The sequence below is a fragment of the Coniosporium apollinis genome, assembly GCF_000281105.1.
Source record: "Coniosporium apollinis CBS 100218 chromosome Unknown supercont1.4, whole genome shotgun sequence".
Taxonomy (NCBI): domain Eukaryota; kingdom Fungi; phylum Ascomycota; class Dothideomycetes; genus Coniosporium; species Coniosporium apollinis.
Window position 1 is genome coordinate 365147 of NW_006913266.1, and position 12030 is coordinate 377176.

The 12030-nt window shown below is 52.9% G+C and overlaps 4 protein-coding genes across 4 annotated transcripts; 3 read left to right on the top strand and 1 right to left on the bottom strand.

Moving 5' to 3' along the window:
* Window positions 1-991: 991 nt before the first annotated feature.
* W97_01187 (uncharacterized protein) lies at window positions 992-1671 on the bottom strand (the record flags this gene model as incomplete). The annotated part of the gene is made up of 3 exons (XM_007779096.1): window positions 992-1231; window positions 1282-1362; window positions 1420-1671. 3 exons carry the CDS (start codon window positions 1669-1671, stop codon window positions 992-994), a joined length of 573 nt encoding a protein of 190 aa, XP_007777286.1.
* Window positions 1672-2411: 740 nt separating this feature from the next.
* On the top strand, window positions 2412-3188 carry W97_01188 (uncharacterized protein; the record flags this gene model as incomplete). Its single annotated transcript, XM_007779097.1, has 4 exons — window positions 2412-2444; window positions 2497-2520; window positions 2581-2640; window positions 2700-3188. 4 exons carry the CDS (start codon window positions 2412-2414, stop codon window positions 3186-3188), a joined length of 606 nt encoding a protein of 201 aa, XP_007777287.1.
* A 457-nt stretch (window positions 3189-3645) lies between these two features.
* Window positions 3646-5727, top strand: W97_01189 (ATP synthase subunit alpha, mitochondrial; the record flags this gene model as incomplete). Its single annotated transcript, XM_007779098.1, has 6 exons — window positions 3646-3717; window positions 3903-4069; window positions 4136-4192; window positions 4248-4368; window positions 4427-5034; window positions 5088-5727. The coding sequence occupies 6 exons, from the start codon at window positions 3646-3648 to the stop codon at window positions 5725-5727; spliced, it is 1665 nt and encodes a 554-aa protein (XP_007777288.1).
* A 3406-nt stretch (window positions 5728-9133) lies between these two features.
* Window positions 9134-11634, top strand: W97_01190 (uncharacterized protein; the record flags this gene model as incomplete). Its single annotated transcript, XM_007779099.1, has 5 exons — window positions 9134-9287; window positions 9344-9424; window positions 9511-10104; window positions 10158-11313; window positions 11364-11634. The coding sequence occupies 5 exons, from the start codon at window positions 9134-9136 to the stop codon at window positions 11632-11634; spliced, it is 2256 nt and encodes a 751-aa protein (XP_007777289.1).
* Between the last annotated feature and the right edge of the window lie 396 nt (window positions 11635-12030).

Here is a 12030-nt window from a genome sequence, read left to right on the forward strand (position 1 = left end):
TCAACAATCACTTAAGAGGTTCACTTAAGAGGTTCACTTAAGAGGTAGCGGTGCAAGGAGGCGCGCAATGCCGACGTATGAGACATGCGATGGTTGGTCGCGTGGCTAGATCTGGCAAGCCGAACCGCTGCAGCGCTGATCTCCCCGATTCGCTTGAGATCTCGTGGTGCAGCCAAGCCCTTTGTCGTCTTTCTCCTTGGCAACCATTCTAATCCATTGACACCCACATGCGGCTATAAAGCGTCAGGACATAAGCGTCAAAACATAAAATCGTGGGGGGTTTGTGGGGCTTTCCGCACGATTTACGTGGGGAGTCGGAGCGGCAACATCATTTAGGATAGACAGGATTGATACAACTGCATACACCGATCAATTCATGGAGGGATCTTGCATTAGCCATAGAAGATCGCGTGTTACTTCGTTTAGCTCTATCGCTGTAGGCAGACGGGAATTTGCTTGCTACTCTGCCTTGTAAAGATAGGCCTGAGCATGAAACCCAGGCATACCGAGCGTGGCTCAATTACACCTCAACCGGCCACAACTAAGGCGCTTCTGACTCGCAGTCAGATGAGTCGTCCGTCCCGTAGAGAAGTTTACGTTGTGCTGATGCCTCTCCTGGATACAACTGAAAGAATTCTGCTGTCTGTTGTAACGGAGAGTCGGCTGCCGTGGTGGTGTTTCCGCTTGTCTCCCTTGCTTCGTGTTTATTCGGTTTGGTTTTGATCTTCTTCCTCTCATCATACTCGCGCTCCACTTCTCTTAGCTTTCCACAGGCTTCTTTCCAAGTATCCAGCAAAATCCGCTCGTACGTGGTTTCATCCCTCGTTGTGGCAATGCTGCTCTGTCAGCCGCAGCGAGGGGGTTTTTTTTTCTCGAATCGTTGTTGATATTATGAATAGTCTATACCCGTCGCCGACCCAACCATGTCACTCACAACGGCAGCGGGCTGGAGAAAATGTCAGATAGCGTCAGGAAGTGTCACGAGCATGACTTACCCAAGATAGTCCTGTACAACGGAATGGCATATTAGCGGAGTTCGCGGCACGATGTAAGCTCTGGAAGCAATGCTTACCTCTTTGATGGTTGCGATGGCGTACATGCGGTCCACCTCAGCGCGGACGCCCTTGACCTTCACCCGAATTTGAGTGCCTTTCTCGATAACCTGCTCATTGTTGTCTGTCCACTGCGCGGGCGTCGAGTTTGCGTCGAACTTGATCTCTGGCGGTATCATCTAAGCAGGGATTTAGTTTCATCTCGCAATCTCCGGTAAACATGACGTACACTTCTAGAAACAAACGCGCTGAGAGGGCCGATGTCCACAAAGAATCCCTTGTCAATCACAGAGGACACTGTGCCATCCAGCTGTGCCAGCTCCATTAGCTCTACGCTTCCGCCGCCCATCCATGCAGGCTTACATACCACTTCAAATTTGAATGGTTTCCACACAACGGCTTCATAGTGAATAGTGTACTCGGCGTGTGCACTACCAGGAATTACGCGGCCTTCTGAGATTTGCCATGTCTGGTCCATTATGCAAACGATGAAGTAACTGCCCGTGTTCGTTCCCTCAACATCGTGAATCAGCTTGTTGATAAGATGCTCGTGGATATTCGGTCCGAAGAAAGAAGGGTGGATGGTGATGGTTTGCTCGAGTTCGTGTACGAAGAACATGTTGCTGGTAAGGGATCGCTGTCCACAAGTGCGCGCACCTCAATCGCAGGATTGGAATAGATGGGACTGTTGCCAGCGGTAGCACGTCTCCGATCTGCCCGAGGGAGCGCAGGGATACTACGACGAAGTCTTCAACCAGGCGACCTAAGCAGCCGTTCGAGGCAGGAGGCGGAAGCGCGACAAACGTTCACGAGCGGACGGCGCGGCTTTTGGAGAAGGAGTGTAGGACTAAATGCGCTCTACTTCACGCAGGAGCGCAGCGACGCGACTTCGAGGTTAAGGACTGATTTGCTGTGAGACTTCCATGTGCGCCAAAGAGAGATCTCGAGCCTATGGTACTGACACAGTCAGTCGCCTATCTTCCGCGCAACTTTCCCAACCGCTTCCAAACCATGCGCTAGAGGAGCGGACCGCAAGGCGCTCGTCCGCGGGAAAGACTCGACTCACTTTTTGGAAGCTGCAGTTGTGAGGCTGAAGCTGAGCGGAGCGAGACTTTCGCCGTGTCACATGCGTGGAACGGGCAATCCTCGGCAGACGATTTCTCCAGTTCTCCGCTTCGTCAGATGGCGGGTTTGATGATGAAGAAGTGTCGTCGAATGTTCAGTACGCGAGACTGTAGTACTGTTTCCTCTAGGCCGGCCTTGCAAGGTTGCTTCTTGTGGTAGACCCTCGGAGGATGTCCTTGCACCGTTCCAACACTGGCGACCTAGTTCTTTGTTCATAACCGAAAAGCTTTTATAATGTCTCTCAATCTGGAGAAGCAGCTCGCATTCGTATGCACAATCTCTGTTGAAAATGATAGCCGTGGACGCTGATCTTTGCTAGTATGGTGCCTATCATCATGATCCGGTTCGAGCCGCCTAGAACAGTCCAATTCTCTCACAGCCTATGCTGACAGCTTCATTAAAGGTCAATATCGGGATCCACATGGCATGTGTGCCACTGATCATGATGACCGCCTTCCTCTTTGTACGCTATACGCATAAATCTACCGGCCGTTGTAGGTGCTGATAGTCGGCGCCACGCAGTTCACCAACACACCAGCATTAGCCCTCCCATCATGGATGCCGGCAGTACCGAACATGCCGCTCAACGGCAGCACCATACTAGCAGTCTTGTACTCTACGCTCTACATCCTCATGGAACCAGTTGCCGGAGGCCTTCTCGCACCGTTGATACTCGGCGGGACCGCCTACATGAATCATCTAACTTCGACCTATGGATCGACTGCAAACTATTGGGGCATCGGCCTGCATATCTTCTCCTGGGTTGCGCAATTTGTCGGGCATGGGAAGTTTGAGGGTAGAGCGCCCGCGCTCTTGGACAATCTGGTGCAGGCACTCTTTCTAGCCCCGTTCTTCGTGTGGTTCGAGGTGTTGTTCTTCTTCGGGTACAGACCGGAACTGAAGAGTAGAGTGGAAACGGCCGTTCAGCAGGCGCGGAAGAGGTTCAAGGAAGAGAAAGCAAAGAAAAGCGCTGGAGAGAATGGGTCCGCGAACGGCTCCCACACTTCCTGATAGTGTGCTGAACAAGACTGCCACAGAAATTGTTAATACAAGTGCGCTTCGGTCTGAGAATGCATCAGCGGTTCAATGCGTCGTGAGAACCGAGAAGTTTGCTGGCCCGTAAATGTGGTTGTTGGGCGCCCCCAAGAGTGACTGATAAACGCAATCTCGCCATCTTTCATCAGTTGTCTGTGGCCCTGCTAGATATACACCCTCTTCAGAGTGTTCGTTTCCACCAGCTGCTGAGACCGTGCCCTGTCATTTCAAGATGGCACGTTTTTGGTGATGTCGTCTTGGCGCCAACGTCACGTGAGGTGCCTAAGCGGAACGGGAACTGAGGAACTCCTCAGAACGCTCACTCCCTCCCCAGAGCTCCATCGCGGCCACCAACCAAATCTCCCCTCTTCCTCTCCTGCTTCACTCTCAATTGGTAGCCGAGCTATCGAGCAACTATTCAAGAGGGGTCGCAATGTTCAGGAACGCCCTCCGACAGTCCGCCCGCGCCGTCGGGGCAGTCTCTGCCTCCGGCAGAGTTGCTTCGGTAAGTCCATCGAAAGCTCCTGCGACCGACCCCATTGGCATCTCCAGAGCTGCAGTGAGCTTCTGCTGCACTTCGGTCATCGTTTTTAGTGGATGCAGAAGTGTTGATTGCTTCTGGAGGCTGTCGCAAAGCCCTTCGAGCTCCTCGGAGCAACCGAGCGCTGACGATTTTTGCTCTCGCTACAGACCCGAACCACTCCCGCTGTCTACAACGCTGCTTCAAAACAGCTCCGAAGCTATGCTTCCGATGCGAAAGCCGCCCCTACCGAAGTCTCCTCCATCCTCGAACAGAGAATCAGAGGTGTACAAGAGGAGTCTGGTCTCGCAGAGACTGGACGGGTGTTGTCTGTTGGGTATGTCGATCCTCCCCCCAGTTCAGCAAAGCTATCGCGGTTATAGAGCTAACAATCGGTCAACAGTGACGGCATCGCTCGTGTCCACGGTATGAGCAATGTCCAAGCCGAGGAGCTTGTCGAGTATGTTTCCACCAAATAGCTTTTGCCACGGTTGTGGTTACTCACATACCTCAAGGTTCGCATCTGGTGTCAAGGGCATGTGCATGAACTTGGAGGCCGGCCAAGTCGGTGTCGTGCTTTTCGGTTCCGATCGATTGGTCAAGGAAGGCGAGACCGTCAAGCGGACGGGTGAGATCGTATGTTTTACGCCTTTCATGTGGGTGTGATTTGTAAATGCTGATACCCTTCGCTTAGGTCGACGTCCCAGTTGGCATGGAGCTGCTTGGCCGTGTTGTTGATGCACTCGGAAACCCCATCGACGGAAAGGGCCCCATCAAGACTACGGAAAAGCGCCGTGCTCAGCTCAAGGCCCCCGGTATCCTTCCCCGTCGTTCCGTCAACCAGCCTGTGCAGACTGGGCTCAAGTCTGTCGATGCCATGGTGCCGATCGGACGTGGCCAGCGTGAGCTGATTATTGGCGATCGTCAAACCGGAAAGACGGCCGTTGCCCTCGATACCATGCTTAACCAGAAGAGGTGGAACAACGGCAATGACGAAACCAAGAAGCTCTACTGCGTGTACGTTGCTATCGGCCAGAAGCGTTCCACCGTCGCCCAGTTGGTCCAGACGCTCGAGGAGAACGATGCGATGAAGTACTGCATCATCGTCGCCGCCACCGCCTCCGAGGCTGCTCCTCTCCAGTATATTGCTCCTTTCACTGGCTGCTCCATGGGTGAATGGTTCCGCGATAATGGCAAGCACGCTGTCATCGTCTACGACGATCTGTCCAAGCAAGCTGTTGCCTACCGTCAAATGTCCCTCCTGCTCCGTCGTCCTCCCGGGCGTGAGGCTTATCCCGGCGAGTATGTGCACCCTGACAAGACACATTTGTGGCGCACAACTAACAGCACAACAGCGTCTTCTATCTCCACTCCCGTCTGCTCGAGCGTGCCGCCAAGATGAACGACAAGCTCGGCGGTGGTTCCCTCACTGCTCTGCCCATCATCGAGACTCAGGGTGGTGACGTGTCTGCCTATATCCCTACCAACGTCATTTCCATCACCGATGGCCAGATCTTCTTGGAGGCCGAACTCTTCTACAAGGGTATCCGCCCAGCCATCAACGTCGGTCTGTCCGTCTCCCGTGTCGGTTCCGCTGCACAGCTCAAGGCCATGAAGCAAGTCGCTGGTTCCCTGAAGCTCTTCTTGGCCCAGTACCGTGAGGTCGCGGCCTTCGCCCAGTTCGGTTCCGATTTGGACGCTGCCACCAAGCAGACCCTGAACCGTGGTGAGCGTCTGACTGAGCTGCTCAAGCAGAAGCAGTACTCACCCATGGCCGTCAACGAGATGGTTCCTCTCATCTTCGCTGGCGTCAACGGTTATCTTGACAGCATCCCCGTCAACAAGATTCTCACGTGGGAGGCCGACTTCCTGTCCCACCTGAGGAGTAATGAGTCCGACCTTCTCCAACAGATTGACAGGGAAGGTGCGCTCAGCAAGGACCTGGAGTCCAGGCTCAAGGATGTTGTGACGTCATTCACCAAGAGCTTTTCGTAAAAGGCTGTCACAGGCATGAGTGGCTTGTCCGGAGGATTTGGGAGAGGTGTACTGATGGTCTGACGTAGATGTATAATAAGAGTTTGCGTGTTTCCACCAGTCACGTCTGCCTGAAAATCAATTTATTGCACAGAAATCGTTGTCGAACGACCTCCTGCTCTTTCCATATCAACCATCCCGATTGACTGCAAATGGTCCATCTCGTTCTTGACTAAGCATGTCGCCCGTGAGGTTGTGTACATACATGTTGCATCTTTTCCTTTGTGCTTTAACTCCAATATTATAAACGTTGCTAACTATCAGCGATGACTCTACTCGCTCCCTTGCTTCAAGTCATACAATGTCTGCTTACGTGGTGAGTAGCTCACAGCGCGCCTACAGCAGCTTTGCTTCGGATATTCACGATTGCCAGCGCGCTCCACCATCGCTTATAGAAGGAGCCACCTTCAACGTTCCTCCGGAACTATGTGCCTCGTCTCCACATTAATCTTCTCTTGATACGGAAATCTATCTTTTCCCAACACTCCTCTAGAATAGCAGTATTCACGATATGCCGAGCATCACTAAATCTCTATTCGCCTTCTTCTTAAGCAACCACCAGGAACAACACCAGTCTACCGAGGACCCACCTCGCCAACAACAACAACAACAACAACCAACAACAATCACCCCCCATCGACCCCTCTCCACCCTCCGCAGCCCACCTAATCGGTCTACCAGCCAGACTATCCCACCTAAACCTCAGCAACGCACCACAGCTCCTGCCTTCGAGCAATTCCAGCATCGCCTTAACCCCGAGGCAACACCTTCGCGACCTTGGAGACACGCTCGTAACCCAGACGAATTTGGTTCGTCAACTCTATGCCCAGATTGATGAGCTGAGACTCGTGCTTGAGAGGAAGAGCGCACAGGCTGAGGAGGTGGTTGAGGGGTGGAGGGCGAGTAAGCGGTTGTTGGAGGAGACGTATCGAAGAGAGCAGGAGGTGTTGGAGTGGTGTGAAGATGTGGAGGTGCGGAGGGGCTGGAGGAGGAGGAGTGGATGGGTGAGGTGGTTGGGGAGGCGAGGAGGAGGGTGTGGGAAAGGGAAGGGGAGATTGGAGGAGCCGGCTGCAAGGCTGGAGGGAGCGCAGAGTGGCGGCGATGAGACGGCCGAGGGAGCTTTGGGCGGTGAGCGTCTGTCGAGGGAGGAATTTGAGGAGGTGGTTAGGAGATTGGGTGGGAATGCAGTGAAGCTGAGAGATGGCATGGTGGATATGGAGAGGAGACTTGGGCGGTGTGGTGGGGTTACTGAGATTGGTGTCGAAGAGGGTATGGGCTTGTAGCACGCCAATGGCAGTCTTTATGTGAGCGAGTGGTAGAGAATGGCTCGGAATTGAATTGCATTCTCAACACGGTTAACTTCTGGGAGAAGGAGTGCAACGTGTGGTCATATCCTTGGATTCGGTCAATTGATACAGGTTCTCTTGGTTACAATCAATCTCAGAGTTGCAGATCAGCAGCCATAAGACATTCTTCACCGCTTAGACACCCTCAATAATGGAGAGGGATCCATTTACACCGTAGTATGCTGCATAGACTCGTGATGCAGGCCCCACTCCAGACGGCCGAGCCGATGAAACCCCCAGTGCCCTGTTGATAACCTCGCCCGCTGGAAAACTGAATGTCCCGATCAAACTGCCTGTACAGAATCTGACGCCCTTCAAAACAACCAAGGGCACCAGCCGCCTTCCTCTGTATCATAGACCAGCGTGATGAAGAACTCTCAACGAAGGAACGACGTTACATTAGGTCTCGACTACACCACAATACATCTCTTTCTTTTACGGCAGAGAATGACTAAAAATGCTGATCACCACAAAAATACAGAGGAAAGCAATGAACGTCGAGAGCCATCCAAATTTTGTAGAACGGGAGGTACTCGCTTCATTCTCGACCCGGTAGGCCCAGTAGTTCGACGTTACCGTTACTGTCGATTCCAAATTATGCCTGCATCTCAGAGCTTTAGCTTCTTCGTAAGGCGTGAAGATTTTTACGAAATCCTCTCCATATCTGAATCCAATCGCCAGTCGTCAGAACGTAGAAGGGGTACAACCCCGTTCATACATCGCGCGCACAAAGATCTAGAGCCGCTGGGTACTGCTGCAGAGGATACTCAAGTTGTTACATAGACAACCGTGGATCCAGGTGCTGCGGTGGTTCCTCTGGGTAGATAATCGATAGAGGGAGGTTTGCACTTCTCGTAGAGGGGTAGTTGTGGTTCCATCGGTGAAGCAGGATATGTGAAAAGAATCGAGGGCAAAGTCAGAGGACTTGTGTAGGAATCATTGTAGAACATCATGATACCGGATCCGAAATGCCAGAGTTACTTCACCTCCAACCCTTCAAAGACGCTTCATGCTAAAATCGCAACGCTTGCTTGGCAGTGATGACATGCTTGAGGAACCTACGAGAGGTATTGCCGTCGCAACCCTAAGTAGCAACACCACCGGATCCACCTTTAGATCTTTGATAACAAAAGTACCCCAAATTCCAAATACCCCAAATACCCCAGATGGCGGGCAACAGCAGCCGCTTGGCAACAGTCGGGTCAAACCACCGCTCTTCTCCATCGCCACTGGCGGTGGATTCAATGAGAGAGGCTTTGTAGCCACTTGAAACCGTTAATTCCAAGAATTTCTGTGCGCGCTCTCTCTCATGAGCAGCAAATTTCTGACTGAAAGTCTCCCCACAACCCTGCTAAAGCATTAGTTCCGAGATTCAAGCACTCCAAAACGATGATTACAACTCGTGCGCACAAAGACATGACGGTGTCGGATGCTAGCATATTGGGTACTCACACAGATGAAGCGGACGGTCGTAGGCCCATACGGTGCGGCCACGTTTGGCGTGTCGAGAAAGGACAGGTCTTCCGCTTCATGGCTGGGCAGCTGCATGTCCATCGGTGGAGCCATTTTTGTAGAATAAGAGAGTCGGAAGCAGCTGGACAATTTATACTGAAGCCATTTTGATTATTGTGGGCCTGATCCAGAATCTGGATGCTCGCGCTGGTAAGCATCCACGGTCGACTTCCAAGATTATCAGATAGTCGAGGGGCTGGGGTTACTAGCCGCTGTTGCGTGCCCAATGCAGTCGAAGCCGTATGAAAGCCATTACGGCTCTACATACAGCCATCCGGCGACACCGCCATACTGCGGTGAGGTATTCCAAGTATTGTTCCTTTGGCAAGTGCGTGGGTGAAGTGGTAGTCCGTAGGGCTGAAGCGTGGAGGAGGTCGGAGCTTGGATCCACCGATGCTCCCTCGCCAAGACTTCGCGAAGGACACTTGGATTGAAGCTCCTTGAGGTGCTCGTCGACGACGTTCTTTCGGAGCAATTAAACCGTGTCGCCCTCTTTCTCCAAATCAGCCATGGCAGCCGCCGTGGGGGATCAGTTCCTCCAAGGAACAACAGGGCGCAACACGCGGGGAATGCTCCGTGTCATCATCCTGTGTACCATCGCAGCTGCAGCCGTCTCGAGTCGATTATTCAGTGTGATCAGGTTCGAGAGCATTATCCACGAGTGTAAGTGCTGCTATGAATGCGCTTCGGTACAACAGCAGGCTGATTTGTATCTATAGTCGATCCCTGGTTCAACTTCCGCGCAACGAAATACCTCGTCCAAAATGGCTTCTACAGCTTCTGGGACTGGTTCGACGACAGTAAGTTCTCCTTGCTGTACAAAACCTTCGTGGCTGCATTGGTGATGAGATAGTGGGAGCAAAATGCTGATGCGGCTTTTCGACAGGGACGTGGCACCCTCTGGGTCGAGTTACTGGAGGCACCCTCTATCCTGGCCTGATGGTCACCAGCGGCGTAATCTACCACATCCTCCGCCTCCTCGCATTGCCAGTTGACATTCGAAACATATGCGTCCTGCTTGCACCAGGTTTCTCGGGCCTTACCGCCCTGGCTACCTACCTCTTCACCTCCGAGATGTCAGACTCGCCCTCCGCAGGCCTTCTTGCCGCAGCCTTTATGGGCATCACTCCTGGGTACATATCCCGTTCGGTTGCAGGAAGCTACGACAACGAGGCCATCGCTATCTTCCTGCTGGTCTTTACCTTCTATCTATGGATAAAGTCACTGAAGAACGGCTCAGCCATGTGGGGCGCATTGACCGCGCTCTTCTACGGCTACATGGTGTCTGCGTGGGGTGGATATGTGTTCATCACGAATCTGTTGCCTCTGCATGCCTTTGTGCTCATCTGCATGGGCCGGTACAGCCCGCGACTCTACGTCAGCTATACTACCTGGTACGCCTTAGGCACGTTGGCAAGCATGCAGGTGCCCTTCGTCGGGTTTTTGCCAATCAGGAGTAGCGACCATATGGCTGCTCTAGGTGAGCATGAGATTCAAAGTGACATAATCTTCAGTAAGCTAACACAAGCACAGGTGTCTTCGGCCTTCTCCAACTGGTCGCTTTCGTTGAATTCATTAGATATCAGTTGCCTAGCAAGCAGTTCCAGACCCTACTGCGAAGTCTGGTCCTCCTCGTCTTCGTGGTTGCCTTCGGTGGACTCGTCCTTCTGACCGTAAGCGGCACCATCGCTCCGTGGAGCGGCCGCTTCTACTCCCTTTGGGATACCGGTTACGCCAAGATCCACATTCCAATCATCGCCTCCGTCTCCGAGCATCAGCCCACAGCATGGCCAGCGTTCTTCTTTGATCTGAACATGCTGATCTGGCTTTTCCCGGCCGGCGTCTATATGTGCTTCCGAAGCCTGAAGGATGAGCAGGTGTTCATCGTCATATACGCCGTCCTGGCAAGCTACTTTGCGGGAGTCATGGTTCGGCTAATGCTAACGTTGACGCCCATCGTCTGCGTTGCTGCTGCGATGGCCCTCTCCCAGATTCTCGACACCTACCTTGTTGCCAAATCTCCGTCAACTCAAGCTCAGGCCAACGGCAGCGCGGAGACCGTCAAGAACACCGCTTCATCTATGCTGCCGGAGTCTCTCCGCTCAACGCGATCTCCCCTGATCGGCATCTACTCATACACCTCCAAACTTACCATTGTTGGATCGGCAACAGCTTATCTCCTGCTCTTTGTGCTTCACTGCACTTGGGTAACCTCCAACGCCTACTCATCTCCGTCTGTTGTGCTCGCCAGCAGGTCACCGGACGGATCGCAGCATATCATTGATGACTATAGAGAAGCGTACTATTGGTTGCGACAAAACACTCCCCAGGATGCAAAGATCATGTCCTGGTGGGATTACGGCTACCAAATTGGTGGCATGGCCGACCGGCCCACGCTCGTGGACAACAACACATGGAATAACACGCACATTGCAACTGTTGGAAAAGCCATGAGCTCTCGAGAGGAGGTCAGCTATCCAATCATGCGCCAGCACGAGGTTGACTATGTCCTGATTGTGTTCGGCGGTTTGCTGGGCTACTCCGGTGACGATATCAACAAGTTCCTGTGGATGGTCAGAATCGCCGAGGGCATCTGGCCGGAGGAAGTCAAGGAGCGCGACTTCTTCACTCCTCGCGGCGAGTATCGTATCGATGATCAAGCGACGCCGACCATGAGGAACAGCTTGATGTGAGTCTCGCTTAAGATGAGCCTTGGATAACGCGCTAATGTGACAACAGGTACAAGATGTCCTACTACAATTACAACTCTCTGTTCCCTGCTGGACAGGCTCAGGATCGCGTCCGTGGCGCGAGGCTGCCCGCTGAGGGCCCTCAACTCAGCACCATTGAAGAAGCGTTCACCAGTGAAAACTGGATAATCAGGATCTACAAGGTCAAGGACCTTGACAATGTTGGGCGTGATCACGCAAGCGCCATGGCGTTCGAGAAGGGGAACAAGAAGAAGAGACCTTCGAAGCGAAAAGGACCGAGGGTTCTCCGCGTTGAGTGAACCATTTGTAGTCGGTAGCTGTAACTTTCACACTTTTGTTTTGCAGCTTAGGGCCAGGGCATTGTGGCGTCCCGAAACATCAGAAGCGATAGATATTCTCGCTGATCGTATGAGCGCACAGACAAAAGGCATGTGGCTGTGACTGCAGGACTTTGACGACTTCTTGAAGGAGCCGACGTCCACAGTACTAGCCGCTCAGACGTGCGAAGATGTTGAAGACGAGCGCGTTTGTGTTGCTCATAGCCAGTGGCCACGTAGAACTGCGCCGAGACCAAAACAAACTCAGACAGCTTGTGAATCTACAGAAACAATTTGCAATTGCCTGCAACCGTAAACGTGCGGGTGGTCGGTCCTTCCCCATTCACTTCGCTCGCTCGCTCGACCTTGCTAGCTCGG